A 19,878-nucleotide genomic window follows, 5' to 3' on the forward strand; every position below is an offset into this window, starting at 1 on the left:
GTTGAAGCAGAACACAGCTGTGTCTACCAATGCACCTCTGTCATAACAATTCATTTATTAGCCTGTTAATTAGAGGGCAAATTGCGGTCCCCTGCTTAGGGTCAACTTTATCATGCAACATCAGTCTTACGCAGGTGGATAGTCAGAGGTCAATTACTCACCGACCAGACGAATCACGTTGAGGGTGGTGTTGGTAAGAATGGGGGCATTGGCTCTGTTGAGATTGTAGTCGGATCTCTTCTGGCTGCGGAGGGTCTCTCTGGACACGCTGATTAAGAGGAAACAAAGTGTGCACACGCAGATCCAGGATCAGTGTTAGAGTTTAATGACCCTCAAAACTGAAGAGTCACACAGTTGCACATTAATCTGTTCAGAGTCAGACTGAACTAAAGTCAGTCCATATGGTTTGGTATCTAGTTGATGTCACTGCACAGTGCACACACATCCATATAATAAACAACATTATTATTATTATTTATAGTTTATTTGTTTATAATTTGTTTATTTATGTACTTATTTATTAGTAGTATTAGTATTTACAAATAATAATTTTAATATTAAAAATACTCAATACTACTACTACTACAACTTCTAAATAAATAAATAAATCATGGAGACCGGGTTGGTTGGCACAGTTTTTATGTCTTATGAAAATTGATAATTTATGTTTGCCAGGCAGCATAACTTATCACAACCTGCTAAGTTTTGTATTCAAATCAAAAGTGGTCGTTTTTATTCATGTCATTTATTTGACAATTGTCTTTAAACGTATAACCTTTCAGCTGTACAACTTAATTTTGCTTTGACACAGAAAATTAAAAAAGGGATTTTATTTATCGGACAGCATACAATTATTGAAAAAACTGACCATGTGCCAACCGACCCTGCCACCTCCTCAAGAAAGATGTGACAGAAATGGACTTCATTTTAACAAACTTTTAAGATGCATAAACAGCCGACACAAAAGTCATGCGAAGAGGAATTATTTTGAGTTATTTTGCCCTTGTAAGCCTTGTATGTCATTTTAAATATGCAAAATATGTTAGATCGCTCAAAATCTGTCAGTCTCTAACAATTAAATGTCACAACATGTAATGCTCCAGCTGATTTACTGCAGTGAGAAATGTCAGTCATCTTCATAAGAAACAAACAGACATTAAATATTCATCAGTGTACGCTGCTTAATCAGATCCCTAATCATAATCTTCATTTACCATATTTCTATCAAACCTACACTCAGAGAGCAAACCGAGAGCACTTACATATTGTGAAAAATGTCAGTGTTTGCACACTTGTACAGCTGGCAGACAACCACGTGGTTCGATACAGAAGGGAAAGGCTTTAACAATCTACTTGAAACTCTGCTCTATTTGACTTCAAAGCTCAGAATGGCTCTAAATACGGGGCTTGTGGACTTAGAAGGTTCATTCTTCATAGAATAATTAAAGCCCTTCTCCAGATAAGAGGCTAATGATAGCTTGCGTGCGTTCACGGCACACTGGGTGAATTTCAACTACACGAGCTGCTCGAGTGGTAACAGGAAGTCCACAAATAAAAAAGGTTTGCTGCGTCCTACTCGTGTCTTGGGCTACGAAACAAACTACTTCTACTTGACCAGTCGAAATGCCAAAGTCATCAATCGCATCATTAAAAATACTTGTACTGACCTCTTTACAGGCACATCTCCTGTTTGTTCATCCACGTAGTCCTGCTTCAGCTCATCGGCTACGTCACTATCGCTGTCGTAGTCCTGATACACGCACTTCTCCAGCTCATCTGACTCATACTGCCCGCATAGGAAACGGGATGAAGAAATGTTAGGTAAGTCGAGGCTTTTTATACGCAGACCAAGGATATTCTAAACATAATACTGGGATATCTTGCTTTATACCAGAATCCTATATAGTAGTTAATCCTAAGCAACCAGAGTTCATAAAAATCGTAAACCCCGGGTTAACATTATGATTTGCATGTTTATGAGGTCAATAACATCGATGGATGAATAGCACACAACCTCTACATAATAACCGCATGTCAGTCCCTTAAATGAACCCCCTTATACCTCCAGGTGATTAAAGATCCCAAGACATAAAAATATACACATATATATATATATATAAACAAAAATACAAAGGAATGTTTTTTATATATATAAATATATATATATATATATATATTATATATACAAACTATACAATTTCAATAAAGAACCTACAAAATACCTGCATACGAACAGAACAATAATTTCAAATAATGAAGCCAAAACCTTTGAAACAATATTCAAAGAAATGGACGAATGTCAAAATCTTAATTTAATCCTCTGGGAGATAACGTGTCTAGTGTAAAAATCCAATAGGCCTCATGCTGTAAAAGCAGTTTATTAATATCTCCTCTGCGTCGTGGACACTTTACCAACTCAATACCAATATACTGTAGAGTGGAAACTGAATGTCTCATATCTGCAAAATGCTTCACTACCGGACTCTTTGGATCTTGATGTCTAATTGCACAACGATGTTCAGCAATCCGAGTTTTTAAAGGTCTACTGGTCTTACCTACATAACACAAACCACAAGGGCAATGCAGCATATAAATCACATTAATGGTTTTACAAGAGATTGTGCCTCGAATTCTTTTTTTAATTGCCGTGTGAGGATGTGTAAAAATAGTCGTTTTATATCTAAAATTACACTGTTGACAGTTGCCACATCTATAATTGCCAAACGGTATTTTATTCAAGAAATGAGAGGCAGGTGGCAAATCAGCCCTAACCAGAATATCACGAAGATTAGGCGCTCTCTTATAGACTAAACAAGTGTTTTCAAAACATTTTTTGAGACTAGGATCACTCTCTACGTTACACCAGTGTTTTAATATAACTTTTTTAATCTCCTTAACTAGAAGGCAAACATCTCAGGCACTGCAATTCAAGGTTAAACCTTCTCGAACAACTTTTATTGAAAAAATGCAGAGCACAATGTAATTGGCAGAACATAACTGCTGTAGCTAGAAGAGAAATTTAACTAATGATGAAAAACACAATTATGTTTCACCCTTTATTCTATGAAGATTAAAGCTGGCCTTGATCTGCGAAAAGCGTCTGCTAAATAATTCAATGTGAATATCAAATGCATTTGATGTATCAGTGCAATGCAGTGATTTCAAAATGGATATATCTAACCTTATTTCCCTTTAGAAAATCACTGACCTTCAAATTCCATTTTAACCGAGAATGAATGTACCACATTGTTTTCCATTAAACCTGGAATAATTAACAATTGCTGATTTTCACAATGCACCTTGTTCTCGGAGGGTAAAAGCACTTCTACCAAGGGCTCTCACTCTCCTAAATACACATACAGTGTTTGTTTTCATTACAGAGATATCATCAGAAATGGCAAGCAGATCATGATGATGAGTTTACTCTCCACATAAATACAATGCCCTCTGTCAACGCTTATAAGGACAATCAGGCACTTAATGGTCCCAAATATTTATGCGTAATCACATTTTCGCTCTATTTATTTTTTCTCATTTCACCAGTAACCTTGTTCTGCCAGCATAGTTTATGAATGTCAGATTATAAGCAAGCTTCTGATGTAAGCATAAATGTAAATGATAATAAGATGATTGTTTACTTAAGCATGATGGCAAACTGCATAAAACAATCCCATAATTTAGTGAAGAATACATATTAGAATTTAGATGGCCTAAAAATAAGACTATTTATCCAAGTACTTTATATGACTACTATAACATCATCTTAATAAACATTTAGACACTTATTTCATATAGAAACTGTAGTAAATATGTAATAAACATGTAATAACATATAATATTATTTAAAAAACAAAATATACCCCATTGGAAGCCAGGACATCCTCTGTTTCTTCTTCCTTATTATCTATCTGCATCTCAAATGGGTTTCCACCCTGTAGGTACTGCTCAAAGAGAGAAAGATCCACAGGCTCGATGGATTCTGACTGTCGGCTGGGAGATACTGAGGGAGACCGACACTGACCCATGAACTTAAACTCCTGGAAAAGAAGAAAACAATTACCTAGATTTTAGTTGAATTTACTGGCATGATGGATCAAAGAGCTAAAGGGACACTACATATCAAGTCTACGTTCATTCAGAGAAACTTAAAGGCAAAAAGAAGTGTGTTCTCCAAGAGAATAAAATGTCAATACAGCAAGATCAAAACTATAAAGTCCCTTCTAGACGAGATGCTTCTTTCTGACATTGAGACCAAAGGATAACTATGAGAGATGTTCAAAAACAGTTCATACAAAACATACCTTCATGCAAGTCCATATGCAAGTATTTTCTGCTGTTATTTTTTATCACAACTCAATGTCTATACAACAACAGCAACACTTGTATTGGTCCAGCCTGTTAAGCTCTAAAAAGGACCAGACACCATAAAAGACAAACCAGGAACCATAAACAGATCATATGACTCATTCAGAACTGTCCTTTTGTGTTCCGCTGAAAAATATAGCACGAGTTTGAAAAGACACGAGGACGAGTAAACAATGACAAGCTGTTCATTTTTGGGTGAACTATTCCCTGAAAGGACACAGATTTTTCTGGCTTTATCATCAAGTGAACTAGTGCTGCTTCTTTTAAAACAAAAACACCACGAAAGGTCCATCAGAGAACAGTTTATCCAATTCAGAGACACTATTTAGCACACAATAATAATAAGCATTGCATTTCCATTTATTAGTTTGATTCGATACTCTAGCTGAATATACTCGCTTCCCAAGGTGCAATTTGTTCAGAAACGGATGACATCTTGACTGCCGAGATGACAGCGGCTTATGTTGGAATACAATCGGTGATGGTGCTTACGCTCATTTATCATGCTGTCACAACTTCCTTGAGATTTTAATCGCATGTGAAAGTGCCCATTACGACAGGGGTGCAGGAGAAGACGAGGATGAGCAACAGACTCTCTATTTGCTAAGAAAACCACCCACAGTGGACTTATCTCATTTCCTGTGATGACTGACAAAAATAACACATCTTAACCTGCTAACCTCGTAAAGTCGGCTGTAAACAAAGTCATGTTTCTTGTGAAAGAGAGGGATATGTTTGGTTGATATGCCATTGGCCTGCAGCCATCTCACGTCTTCCTCGGAGAAGCAGGACGAAAGTCCTCCTGGCTTATTTTCATGTGCAAATGTCAAATTTTACAAAACCGTCAACGATGCCAGCTGGTACAGATTAGCCGTGATCGTGAAATGAGAAATTGCAGGATTTCACTAACTGTAAAAAAAACGTAGTTTTACGAAACTGTACAGTTTATTTTAAGGAATTTTTACACATTTCATTTTTTTTGTCAAATTACAGAAATATACAGAAAGTTTACAAGTTAGGTGTAAAAACGTGCCATTTTATTTTACGAAAAACATTCTTTTTTTCACTTCACTGTAAAAACAGTAATTTTACACAATGTTACTGCTTTATTTTACAGAATTATCACACTTTTTTTTAAAGTGTCAAATGAAAGTGTGATTTCTCGTTACAAAGATGCTATTTTAAAACAATTTATGGGATTTCACTACAATGTAAAAACATGAAATTTTACGAAATTGTACTTTTTAAAGAATTTTCACCTATTTTTTGTCATTTTACTTTACAAAAAAGTTATTTTTCATTTTTTACGGGATTTCACTTCACTGTAAAACTGTAATTTTACCAAATTTTTATATTTCTTACAGAATTTTCACGTATTTTTGGAAAAAAATTCAAATTACAGAAAAGTTGGGAGTAAAAAAATAATAAAAACGTGTCATTTTATTTTACAAAATTGTACGTTTTTATGGGATCTTTTATAGTGTACTGTCTTATGGTTAGAATGACTTACGTGAAGCTGTGCGATACTAAAATTGGACTTCACAGGGCACAGCTCCCACGTTTCGTTTTCAAGAAACATTCGCAGCTCCTCCAGGCGGGTTCTGTTGGCATACAAAGAGACATGAAGAGAGGTCAGTTGTTGTCAACTAGCAACCTTTTGCCATTCAACTCACTGAAGATCAAACTTATTGACAAATAGTTCTGGGAAAAGTCGATCTCAGTTAGAGGTAGACACGCTTTGATAAGGCAGGTTGGCTCGCTGCCAGACGGGGTCAAACTCAAAAGCCTTGTACAAAATGTCAACATCATCCACTTCATCATTTCAATTCAAAACGTGCATAAGATGCACAGCTGAACATAAAAAGGTCCACTGCCAGTCTTAGGTTTCTAAACCCCGTTTGAAGAACAAACCAGCAGTTTTTCCTCTTAAGAAGCTGGGCTCTTTGGATTCAAATGAGCCACATTGGTATTCAAACATGGCAGCGTGGGCAGGGTGTTTGACATGTGAAATCTCTTTTCACGTCCCCTATCCTTGATATTTTTATATGCAACAATTTTACAACAATGGATGTAGAATATCAGTTCTGTCCTCTAAGCCAGAGGGCGCAATGTATTGCAATGACAGAACGTGTTATTGGATACGCAATGACAGCAAAGCACACTGACAGATTATCGGTTTATGGATGCCACCCAAACGCTTGAATATTCAGAAATGATTGTAAGACGTTCTGGCATCCTCCCTCTCCTCAAACTAAAAAGCATGTGTTGTCGCCAAAACAACAGGATGAGAATTTGGTTGGCTGTCCTCTTCTCACGCTGGCCACAAATCTAAATAACACATTTTCAGCCTACCTGAGTACCTGACGGGTGCTTGAACATGAGCTTGTTTTTTTCCCAAACTAGCACTCTAGATTCATTTCAGCTTTAAAATCCACATGAAACCAGTGTCATGATGTTTTTTAAATGAACTTCAACGTGAGCAGTCTGGCTCTACCTGTGGTAGTTCTTAAAGTAGTTTACGCTCTGTCTCTTAATGGACTCCTGCAATACCTCCGACTTGCTTCCGCAGAACTCCTCTCCCACCTGCATTAACCTGCGGTAAAAAAACAGACAGGAAAAGAGGAAATGAAGCTGGATAAAAAGGGGAACGCTCTCCTAATTAACCTTGAAAAGTCACTTCACATCACGTGTCCCAACAAGGGCGGAAAATGGCGCCTCTATTCACACAAGTCAGCGACCCTCGTGCAGAATCAATATAGAGGGCTATGGTTTCACACACAAAATGCCCTTTTAATTGAGCCCTGTTAATTGGGATGACCGCACCGGCCCTTCTCGTTGAGAAACAAGCGGCCTCATTGATTCCCCATGTCCCCTTTTTGATTTGGGGGGAGTTTCTCATGAGGCAGGAGGGAGGGGGAAAATCACCCAGCCGGTCTTTGCAGGCCGATCCAATTAGCACTAATGAGGAAGTGGGTCCCTACCTGCTGATAACATCCAGCACCACAATGAAGTCGTCGTACTTGAAGTTGGACATGTCTGTTCCCAGCAAATAGGCTTTCACTTTCAATTGGACGTCCTAGGGGTAGAGATAAAAGGGCGAGAGGTGGGGGGGCTGGTCACGAAGCTAATGGAGGAACGGAGAACAAACGGAGAACCAAATAAGCAAACAAGTGCGCTCCCTACCTGCCAGATTCGGGTTAAGCCATGCTCCAGCTTCTTTTTCACGTAACTGCGGCCCACGGTGGAGTCATCTAAAAAAAAGAAATTGTGGTTATTTAGAGGCATGGGTGAGGAAACCATACAAATGCTTTAGGTTTCAAATGAAATGAAATGAAAAATTAAATTAAAATATGAAATAAAATGAATTAATAATAATGTTAATAATATAAAATAAAATAAAAAATAAGATAACATTATATAAAAAATGAAATGAAAAAATGAATAAAATAATGAATAACAACATAACATAAAATGAAAACGACATTTTATAAAAAGTATTCAATTAAACAAAAAACATAGCATTCTATCAAATAAAATAGCATAAAATAATACAATTAAATTAAGGATTTAACAGGATTTAAACCCAAAAGAGTGCACCATCCAACATTGCAACAAAATATAAAACGGTGCCATATTTCAAATCAACAACACATACATAACAAATATGCCTGTAACATTTAACCTACATGAAACCAATGAAATTGATAACCATCTCAGACTGCTACAGTTTGTTGTTGTTTAATCATCTATAGATGCTGCAAATGACATTCAAATCACCCGTGAAAGCAGATCGTGTACGAAAAATGCACCAGACATTAAAGAGCTCTCAACCCATTGGCAGACTGCGCAGTGGCTGTCAGGATTACAAAGACCTTGACATTGACTGTACGCAGTGCTTTATTTTTGTGGGTTTAAGAACTAACTTTGTGTAATTGTTTGCCTTTAGATCGCATGTTAAGGCTAAAGCTTTTAAGGAAAGAAAGCAGAGAGTGGTTTTGTCTTTGTATTGTTAATATGTTACCTAGTGCATGTTGTTCTTTTTTGTTAACCGTAAAGCTGCTTTTGTTTACTTAATTAAATGAGTTACCGAAACACAACTTTTATTTTGCCCCAACCGAACTTCACTGCAAACATCTTAATTTGCAAACTTACCATTAAACCAAACCATGCACATACAGTAAATAGATATATGTATATGGTGTATATTGATATGAATAGTATATTTAGCATTATCCGCTCATGCAATTATTTATTTTATGTATATTAAATTATGGTTTAATAAAAAAAAAATTTAATCTAAAATGGATAACATTTGCCACAAAACTCAAAGAAACACATTTAAAAAGTGTTTTTATAAAAAGAAATGTCATTTAGTTTACTAAATGTTTTTATTTTAACAGGATGAAACAGAGATTTTTGGTCTCTAAGGCAGTATAAAGTCGATTCTAGATTTTATAAGTTCCAGAACTGCATATGTTCTCCACAGGGAAAAATAACAAATTAGGCATGCAAAAGGTGATGTTTTTCTAATCCACCCCTCCACCTAAAACAAGTCTGACACCCCTTCTCACAATCAGGCTGATAATGAGCTCCTGGTGTAAAGCAGCAGCTGTCGCTCTTCATCACAAAAGTTCATCCTGATCTACCAAAATGAGCTTAATCAAAGAGGACATGATTCTCACTCATCAGAACAAACCACCCACATGAGTCATCTGCTGTATTCTAATATCTATCTAGCCGTATCCGTTATGTAACGTGCTCAATCCAAACTTAAACTGGGACTTTGGAAGAGCTTTGCATCTGTTTTTTAGGCAGCATCCTGACAATCTTAAAACCACATAAGTGACTGATTTGAAGTGCTCTACATAGACAGCAACACTACATACACCACACAAAGAGTGATCCGGATGGATAATACAAGTGCAATGACTTTCAACAGAGTTTGATGTTAGCATATCTAATACTTTTTAGTAAAAAAAATCTAGTATCCTCCACAATCTATTTATTTATTTATTATGACTGATTCTATTCACTAATATTGTTGCAATTCATTTTAGGATTGCCTTGAATCGATGAATATTAAATGTGAAAGTGCATCAGTATTTGACTAAAAGTAGATAATAGGACATGAATATGATCTCTTAAAATGCAGCATACACAGGCAGAGATCATTTAGTGTATATAGCTCTTCATTGCCATGGTCATTATGCATCCATTATAATGTAAATGGAGGATACTTGAAATGAAAATAATGATACAACAAATTCAGCAAGAGATGAGTGTGTTAAGAGCTGAGAACGTGGGCGACTGATCTTAATGTCGACATATGATAAGCGTGACAGATAGTGGGTAAATGTACACGGCCTTCAGGGGGAATTTATTCTGCGCTGATGCTGCGGCAGGCCCTTAGCGATATAAGGTAATTATCCTTCCATTGATGTGTAGATGATACAAGGAGGTCAACCTCAGGAGAAAACAAACACGCATTCACGTAAAACCTGCGGAATTTACAACATTTGTACAATCATCTAAGGGCAGAGACATTTTCTCTGAGGACAGTACAGATGTAAGGGCTGTCACGATATCAGATTTTCACTATGCGGTTATTGTGGCCAAACCAATTCACAATAACACCATCACGATATCTATCGAAAAGTTGTTTTTAAAGGAAACAAATTATTACATTAGTCAAATTCCTCTTCAATTTATTTTTTCTCTTTTTTGGTAAATGAATCACACAATTAAGGGAGTTTGTGACCATTGTCACTTGTTGCTGTTAAAGGGATAGTTGCACCCCAAAATGAAAATTGTGTCATCATTTACTCACCCTCGTCATTTCAAACATGTATGACTTTCTTTCTTCTGCAGAACACAAAAGAAGATATTTTGAAGAACGTTCGTAACCGAACAACAGCGGTACCCATTGACTTCTATTGTATATAGACACAAAACCAATGCAAGTCAAAGGGTACTGCAGGTCTGCAATGACATGACCGTGAGTAAATGATGACAGAATTTTTTTTTTGGTAGAACTATCACTTTAAGGTAAAACGTTAAACCGGTGCTGAATTATTAACAGTGTAGAATTAACACAATATCAACAGTGACACCCTTAACAGAAATAAATTTGGTCCAAATGTCACAAAAACTGTTGAATATCAATAACAGGCGAACATGAAAATAAAAATAAAAAATGGCATAAAAATGAAATGTTTTATTACTTCAATAAATGGCATATTAATATAAATAATTAATATTTTAGCATCAGCTCCTGCTTTACACTACTATTGTGAGCGTAAAGTAAAACAGTTTTAAAAATGTCTTAAACACAGAAACAGTGTGAACATTAAATAAAAGTGGAACATCTAAAATCAGCATAAAGGAACTCTAGTGTCTCATTGCAAAAGTCCAGCTCACACACCACTGCCTGCAGGCTGCAATAATACCACATGTTGTACAGAACCCCTCCACCTGTCTGCCTTATTGTGCCAGCAAGACAATGAAACAAGTCGCAAGTGCCTTGGGACTGGCAGAGAGAAACTTCAAGCCAAGGACTGATGGGATTTTCTGGCTGAAGCCAGCAGACTGATGCATGGCGTTCAGATAGCGGTACGTTTATATAAAAAGAACATGTTTTTACACAATAGTGCTCCCTTAAACCCCAGAGGACCACAGTCATCACTCAAGAGTTTCTGTGCAGGCATCTCATCTCATCTTAAATCCGCTGAAGAGAACTCGAAACCAAGTTTCCCATTTTACAGGAAGTGCACGTTAAAACTTCAAAACGCTGGCTTTGCGTCACGCTAGCCTGACACGCTAGTGGCTGCATGGATACTGAGAAAAAATAGAACATGGGTACACTGATATTTCATAGACGCTTTGGGCTCGATTGAACTTTTTTCACATGTATGGCATGTACACTGCAAATTTTAAAGTGCAATTTTAACACCATCAGAGTTAAAATGAACACTTTTGATATAGTTTAGGATTTTGATAAAGCAACATTTCCCGGATAGCAACAGTTCCAAAATGAGATTTCCCCCCTTTTTTATTTTTTTCAAAAATCATGTTTTTTATTATGTGATCATGTTTTTATTGTGTTAGTTAGCTGTATTTTTTATTATGGCTTAAATCAAAACAAACCAACTGCAGTTTGATTGATATTAATTGGAATGCACAATAAAAAAAATGATTTCAGAAATTCTCAGTTTGCACCTTTTGTTGTATTGGAAGCAAGGAAAATTGATAATCTTATCCATTTGACAAGGAAAGAAACTTAAGGACCTTTCAAACCAAGAATTAAAACTAATTTTTTATGCTTGCGTGCTGCAGTTTCACATTTTAAATGCACAAACTCTTTGAAGGTACACTATTTCTGAGAATTGCTGATGATACAAACACATCCCAACCTTAAAACACACACCTGTCTTCATCGCACTACCCTCAAAATCCATCGTAATGTTAGTGTTATCCTATTTATGCACTTAGGAGGACTAAAATCACAACTTTTTCCTCATCACGCACACAGAACAGACATTTAAAAATATTCAATAGCTTGTTTGGGTGATGATTTTAATTTAATAAAGTCACTTTTTTAATCGCACCATTTTTAAGAGGGCACCCCATCTTTAAATCTGATTGATTAGATTATGATTGGCTAAAAAACACTCTGAAAGTGATCCTAATAATAAGTTATTGTGTACGTTTACATATAGTCATTTAGCAGACGCTTTTATCCAGAGCGACTTACAAAAGAGGTAAACAATAGAAGCAATTGGAACAACATAAGGACAACAAAAAGCATAAGGGGCCGGTTGCATAAACTGCTAAGACTAGTCTTACAAGTTAGTCACCTATCTTTTTTCTTCAAGACTGGCCTTAACTTCTTCAAGTCAGTTACATTAAAAGGCAAATTGGTCTAGTTGAAATATGAAGAGTTAAATGCTAGTCAGCGAGAATAGTTGTTAAGACACAGTCTTATCTTAGCGGTTATGTTTATGCAATTGGGCCCTGGTCTCATATAGCCTACCACAGTATAAAAAGCTAAGGTTTTTTTGTTAAGGACAGAAAAGAGATAGAAGTCAGAACTGATCGGTCAGGTGTTGACGGAAGAGATTCTTAAAGATGGCTACAGAATCTGCTGATTTTGTAGCAACTGGCAGATCATTCCACAAATGTGGAACAGATCCAGAGAAGGTACATGAGGTCTGTATACTTGTTGTTACAGTCGTGATGTGGACGCCGCCATTATTTTTTGTGTCTTTTTTACGTTTATGACCTTGATGTAAAAAGAACTGTGAAAATTGTATTTTTTTCTTCACATAAAATCACATGTTTTGTGTTTTTCTTGTATATTTGCAGTCTTTTTCTGTGATTTGACTTTTTCACTGTATTTCAAAAATACACAGTAAAAATCCTGTTTTTTTTTGCCATATTTCCAAAATAGACTGTAAAAGTAAAGGAAATTTTACTGCGCCCCAGCTGCAGGAAAGAACCATAAAAACGATTTTTCAGGTAAAATTACGTGGTTTTTCTTGTAAATTTGTGATCTATTTCTGTTGACAACTATTTTCATTAACGATTATTATCGATTTTATCGACACAGCAGTGCAGTGTTGGCTTGCTCACCGGGAGACTGCATTTATTTATTCATTTATTTATTAGATATTATTTATTAGAATGATCTTGCTTGGTCTATAAACACCATGCACTGTGCTGTGTTTTACCTTTCTGTGTTTTTCTGTTTTTCTTACTTTCTCCTGTAAAGCTGCTTTGGAACAATGCACATTGTGAAAAGCGCTATATAAATAAAATTGAATTGAACTGAAGTTGTTGCAGCCCTAAAAAATACACTAATCACTTAAAATTACAAAAAAAGTATGCATGTATTCAAAAAGTATTCAAATGAAGCAGGGTTAGAAATAGTTAAAATATGCACTCTACTGAAGGACCCATTCATAGTCATTTTATTACTCGTTGTGTGGTCAAGTGAGTGCCTGAAGGCAGTTCTAACTTAATATTGCCCAATCTGATTGGCCTGAAATCCAACTGCTGCATAAACGCTTAATAAAATAAAAAAATACATACACAAACATAGACGCCCCACTGTAGTGTACACTGTATGTAATTTAAAACATGCTATTCCTATTTAATTCTGATGAAAGAAACCCTAAAAGTGTTACATCCAACAACGTCTAGTCGCAAAAAACGAAGCTCTTTTCTAAGCTCTTTTCATTTAACCTGGAAGATGTGGGCTTTTGGAGCAGAATCAAAGCGCTCCTTGGCTCCTGACAATGAAGTTGGACTTTTCCCCAATCATTTCAATCCTGGAGGAGTGCAGCTATGCAGAGCCACAGAGTAAATCACCGCAAGCCAACTACTGGAGAGGACAAGCAAAATATCATCTCCCTGGCAGCAGCTCCTTGCACACATACACGCGCACACACTCGCAGCCGCTCACTCCCACACACTTACACGCAAGCAGTCTATAGCACACGGCAGTGATTTCTGCATCCCTGGGAATTTCAAAGGAAGGAGAGGAGCAGAGTAACCAGACAAAGCGATGAGGTGAAGAAAATAAAGAACATGAAGCAAGCAGCAAAACGGGCCAGAATTCCCTCAAATGATGATTTCTAACATGCAGGAGATCTTCAGAAGCAGAGTAATGAGTTTACACAACAAGTATCGATTTGAGGGACTGCCTTCAGGTTGTACTCCCTATCAACTTATTCAACTACGATTGTGGGAGTGGAACATGTTTTCAGAGCATTTGTCTTAGCTTATCAAAATTGTTTGCATTGCTGTGGTTAATTTGTTGGTTCTCTTACACTGTTTTGCCAGATATTGTTCATAGTAGAGCTGTGTAAAAGAATTTTTATTTTAAATAATGCAATTAAAGAACATGTACACAAAGAGTTACCATATATGCTAACAGTTACCTTATTTCGAAACGCGGCTGTCGACGTGAATTATTTCAGATTTCAGTCTGTAATTTCAAAATCAGCGTGAGTGAATCAGCGCTTGCACGCCTCTCTCTCGCTGTCTCTCTGTCTTGCACATATACCCTTGTACTGTATATGCAAACATATTAATTCTTTTATTTTACTTTTCATATTCCGCAGAAATAAAAATCTTTTATATAAAAGCCTAACATATCAAATCACTCTAACACCGTGTCTACAACGGACACACGGCTTGTTCTAATGGGATTGTCACGCAGCACCGCGCCACATCCGGTGTGGACAAAATGTAAAATTATAATGGGTTCTAATGCGTTCTATTGTCTCTTGTCGCGCCGCATCCGGTATAGACACGGTGTAAATCATAGTTAACAAATGTGTGAGCAGTGGCCTAGCGGTTAGCACAGCATTATGGGAATTTGTACATTTTTACGCGGTGGCTAATTCGTATCGTATTCGTATTCATATCATATTAAATTTGAATTTATACAATGTAAATCGTACAAAACATATGATTATACGAAAAACGGCATACCGAATAACATCCCCTTACCTCACCACTAAACCTAACGTCACTGGAATGAAAGCAAATCATTCTGAAACGGATGAATGAGATCGTACAAATTAATACGAATTAGCCACCTGGTTAAATAGATACGAATTGCCGTGAGATTGTGTTGGTTAGCACGCAATAAACAATAAAGTGCATTCAGAAAATAAAGTTCAAATCTGACCAGTGTTGTGTCAATTCCTACCTAGAATTTATCGTCAACTTCCTGTCTTCTTCAAAGCACCTTGGGTACCATGTAAATACTTTTACATGTAGGCATATGGCAGATGACTTATAGTCCATTTAGTCTACACATTTTTACCTCGCTGTGTGCTCTAGGGATCAAACCCATGGCATTTGTGTTGCTAGCACAATGATCAACCAATTGAGCTACAGGAACACAAACCATTAGAATATGAATACCATTCAGTGCCACAGTATATATCAACTTTAGCACATCTTTTCTTATGACCCTGGCTAAGCTACAGCATCATTCCATTCAGAAGTGATAACGAGGGTAAAAGTACACTTATTTCTTCCTTCATGGTAAATCTAAAAGGTTGTAAAGGAAGTTATTATCCACTATGTAGAAAAAAGGTTCTAATAACAGACAGCCATTAAATTGTCAGGTTTCTATTTTAAACAAGAAGAAATACAGTTCTCATGAAGAATCACATGAAGGAAAGTAATGAGTGCCACATCGAAAGACAACAAAAGGAAGTCTGTGACCTGAAAAGACAGGGCAACATGACACTGGAGGGTTGTATAAAGGATTAGTGTTAATTCAGTTCAGCCCGGTAAAAAAGCAGGTTTACAGGAGGGACGGTCATGAGCAAATGAATGCTTAATCAAAAGCAAAAATATCTTAATCCAATCAGGGACATCTCACCATCACCGGAAACATCATCCAAGTGGAGTTCATCTCTGTCGAGTTCAAAACAGAGTTAGTCAGTCTCCTCAGGTCTAAACTCAGAGCTCTGTCTGATTCCAGGTCAGCTATCTGGCCTCTTCATTAAATGTGCGGTCTAAAAAAACATTCCTAACCCTCTATTTACCCCGTAGAGAAAACACACAGCTTGGAGAGCATTTGAAACCTGACCTTCTGTGACTTTAGAAACTCTGCCTTTAGGAGAACTTTTCGTCTAAAGACTGATGTCTGAGGACATCTGTGACATCCGAAAAAACCCATCCAGCATCCCCGAGTTTCCGAACCTGCAAATAGCGATTTTGAGCTTGGAGAGGATCAAGCAAAAGAGAAACAATAAAAAGACAGAAATCACACGGTCAGTCTTTCAAAACTGCCCAGTACATCTGTTTCTAGTCTGTGACCTGAGGGAGGCATTCAATAAAATGTTCACGTTTGAATGTTCTCATTCCCACTTGACCTTCCGCTCCCGCCGACAAACGGCTGAATTTGTTATGTCTAAAAAACCAAATGAAGATTTAGTGCCTCGTTCAGAGAAAGCATCTTTCCCACATCTCTCTGACAAGCTTAAGGGCAATTTCTTCATTCGCACTCAATAAAGCCAAACCTCTGGAGCAGCACCTTCATGCAAAGTTACAACATCTCGGTCCGTGCTTCCTCAAGCACACACGTGTGCCCAAGAGCGAGCAGCTGGGCTTTCCCAGCATCTAAATGAAGTAGGGTCACAGACGCCATTAATCTAAAGCGCAAAGAATTTATCTAAAAAAAATCCCGACTTGGATTCTAATGGATATTCCTTTTGACTGGCGTGCTCAATTTTTCCACAAGTGGTTTGTCTGTGATTATGCACCTTGTGAAATTAGATAGCCAAGCAAGTCACAGGCCAGCGGAGGCAATTTACCTGTTGATGGCCCTGCCAGGTAAAAAAGTAAAGTCTTCTTGACACCGACGGAGATGAATGCTGCACGCAATCGTATGCAACGAGAAGTGTAATTGTCAATTTGACACAGGGATTGGTGCATTATTCGATGTTACGGACATACGTCCCTGTAAGAACTTAAGCATGCTGGCCCCGTGATATCCTGCGCTCACAGCGGAACAGAATATAAACTACGATACACGCGAATAAAGATGTTTTAATTTACAATTTAACCGACCGTATCATGATCCTCACGAGCGGCTCTAAAAATGCTCTTTAGGGGAATGCCATCTCACTTTTAATATCATTACGTTCTACTGTATTAGCATTAAAGTGTTCATCGAAAAATGAAAATTCTTTCATCATTTACTCACCCTCCTGTCATTTCAAACCTTTATGACTTTCTTTCTCCTGCAGAAAGAAGTTCTTACTGTTCTTAACTGAACAGCGTCGGCACCCATTCACTTCTATTGTATGGACACAAAACCAATCAGTGTTGGGCAAGTTACTCTGAAAAAGTAATCAATTACTAGTTACTAATTACATATTCAATAGTGTAATTAGATTACTGTACAAATTACTCACTCCAAAATGTATTTAATTACTCATTACTAATTACTTTCTATATCAACCTTGATTAGTTAAGTGTTTCATGGATAGACATGAAAGGCTCTTTTCATTCATTCAAATAAATCATATTAAACTACATAAAGTAGTATTATTAACTGACCAAAGTATTACAAATGTGAGAATTATACATTAAAGCACGGATTTTAAAGTTAGACTTTGAATTTTGGTGTCAATCCACTATTGCACAAACACATTTTACACAAAGTATTTAGTTTAATGACATCAGAAGTAACTGTAATTAAATTACAGAAAAATACAGAGTAATCCCTTACTTTACTTTTTCATGGGAAAAGTAATTAAAATACAGTAACTAATTACGTCGTAACTAATTACACCCAACACTGAAACCAATGCAAGTGAATGGGTGCCGGTTAACAACATTCTTCAAAATATCTTCTTTTGTGATCTGTGGATGAAATGACAAGAGAATGAGTAAATGATGAAATCATTTAAATTTTTGGGGTGAACTATCACTTCAATATCAACATGGTATTTTCAAATAAATGAGCTATTGTAGTTTACAATTTTATTAACATGGATAAACAAACAACCTTCAGATTTCTTATTACACAGCTGTTGGAACGCTTGATTCTGATTGGCCAGTCGCGACATTTGCAGGTTCGTTATTCCCAGATAACAACCTCTCAAAACTAATAACACACGGTAACACGGTTTTGACAAATTAGATATAAATATGTCTTTTAATATCATATATGACACTATATGTACAAAGGATTGAACCAAATTGCACATTCATGGCATTTGAATGTCATTTCTTACCTTAAAACCGAAACTAAACGTCTTTTCCTCGCAAAAGATCTGCATTCAGTAAAAATGAGCTAATAAAACATTTCAAATTCACATTTTATGTCCAGTTTTTTTCTCATGTGGGAAGTAGTCGGGTAATAAGCGGGATAATGTACAAGCAGCCGGCTGTTATCACAAAAGTCCCTTCAGTGTTATTCAGTCCTGAACACACTGTCGGGGCTTATTTCTGCGATAACAACCGGCTGCCTGTACATTATCCCTTATATGTCTCGCATGAACGATCGCGGATATTCATCTGAAAATCTTGTTTACGTCTCACTGGGCGTCACAGTCCTTTCAAAATTCTGGTTAACACATCAGCTTGCACCTGCTCTTGAATCTCCACTCAATGTGTGTAAGAGCGCCTCCTACAGACCAAAGTCAAGGACATGCTCGCAGTGTGTGAGGACAAGCGCAGCCTCTAAATCTTTCTGATGAATCCTCAAGGGATGCTGGTCAAGTTAAATATGCATTGTTACAAAACAAAGAAGTTATGAGAAAATGGTCTGGCACACAGAGCTGTCTAGCAAGTGACAAATTGCTGGGCTCATTTCACTAGATTTAAACCCGCTGTTTGTCTGGGGTGTTTGGATTACAAATATATGTCTCAGTAGCAGTTACTGACATTGCAAGGCTGTGATGTGAAAATCGTTATTTCAAAGCACCTAACCTTCCATTTGAAGAATATAATAACTAGAACAAAACAATCATATGAGGGAATACAGCAACCACAGTAAAACCATCACCACTTTTCTAAATAAAATGTAGATAATAAGCTATAGGAACTGTATGTATAGCACAATTCAGCTTAGGGTTATTGTACTGTACTGTAGTTTAATGAATTTTACTGTAGAATGTATTTCACTCCATAAAGATGCGCCCACACACACACACACACACCAAACTTCCAGGTTCTATTTATAAAATACACAGTGTTTAATAGACAATATGCTACATCTTATTTTGGCATCACAACTTAAATTTAAAGCTAATTTGTATTACATTAAGATTGTATTTTCTTACATATTGACCAATTCGGAAGACGTAAATAAAGCTGGTCCAAATTGTTTGCGTTTCTTAAGACTACAGACAGGTTTGAACAAAATACAACCAACAGAACATTTATAACCAAATCAAAATGTTAAATAAATATCTTTAAGATTTAAAGGTCCAAAGTGTAATTTTTTGGAGGATCTATGGACAGAAATGTAATAAAATAGACATATCTATGTGTTAAAGACCTTACATGCCGAAGCGTTGTGTTTTAGTTTCCTTAGAATGAGTTATTTCTATCTACATACACGGCGGGTCCCCTTGCATGGAATTCTCCATGTTGTTTCTTCAGTAGCCCTAAACGGACAAACTGCTCTACAGAGAGCGTTCCCTAAATACATTATCTCCTTCGGCAAAGAAGCGGAAACGTGACGACATCTTGTGCTGTGTCAGCCACCGTAGTGCTCCAAAACCGAGGGGTGGAGTGAACCGTTGGTTGCAATGCGCAACCTCACCACTAGATGCCGCTAATTTCAACACTGGATCTTTGACTACATATGTAAGATTTGAGTGGGAAAAATTAAAGGTGCCATAGAATGGAGAACTGTATTTACCTAGGCATTGATGAATAATAAGAGATCTGTACATGGAAATGACATATCGTGAGTCTCAAACACTATTGTTTCCTCCTCCTTATGTAAATCTTGTGCATGCAAAAGACCACTGAAAA

The 19,878-nt window shown here is 36.8% G+C and overlaps 1 protein-coding gene across 2 annotated transcripts in view; it reads right to left on the minus strand.

Moving 5' to 3' along the window:
* vps50 (VPS50 EARP/GARPII complex subunit) overlaps positions 1-19,878 on the minus strand; it is a 132,660-nt gene that overhangs the window by 57,704 nt on the left and 55,078 nt on the right. For both annotated transcript variants that reach the window (XM_057354235.1, XM_057354236.1), the window contains 7 exons: positions 7,549-7,616; positions 7,347-7,441; positions 6,860-6,958; positions 5,876-5,966; positions 3,861-4,037; positions 1,668-1,786; positions 162-268 (listed from right to left, as the gene is read on the minus strand). In XM_057354235.1, the coding sequence (XP_057210218.1) occupies positions 162-268; positions 1,668-1,786; positions 3,861-4,037; positions 5,876-5,966; positions 6,860-6,958; positions 7,347-7,441; positions 7,549-7,616 (756 nt within the window). The remainder of the gene's footprint in view (positions 1-161; positions 269-1,667; positions 1,787-3,860; positions 4,038-5,875; positions 5,967-6,859; positions 6,959-7,346; positions 7,442-7,548; positions 7,617-19,878) is intronic.

Source organism: Triplophysa rosa, linkage group LG16, assembly GCF_024868665.1.
Source record: "Triplophysa rosa linkage group LG16, Trosa_1v2, whole genome shotgun sequence".
NCBI lineage: Eukaryota > Metazoa > Chordata > Actinopteri > Cypriniformes > Nemacheilidae > Triplophysa > Triplophysa rosa.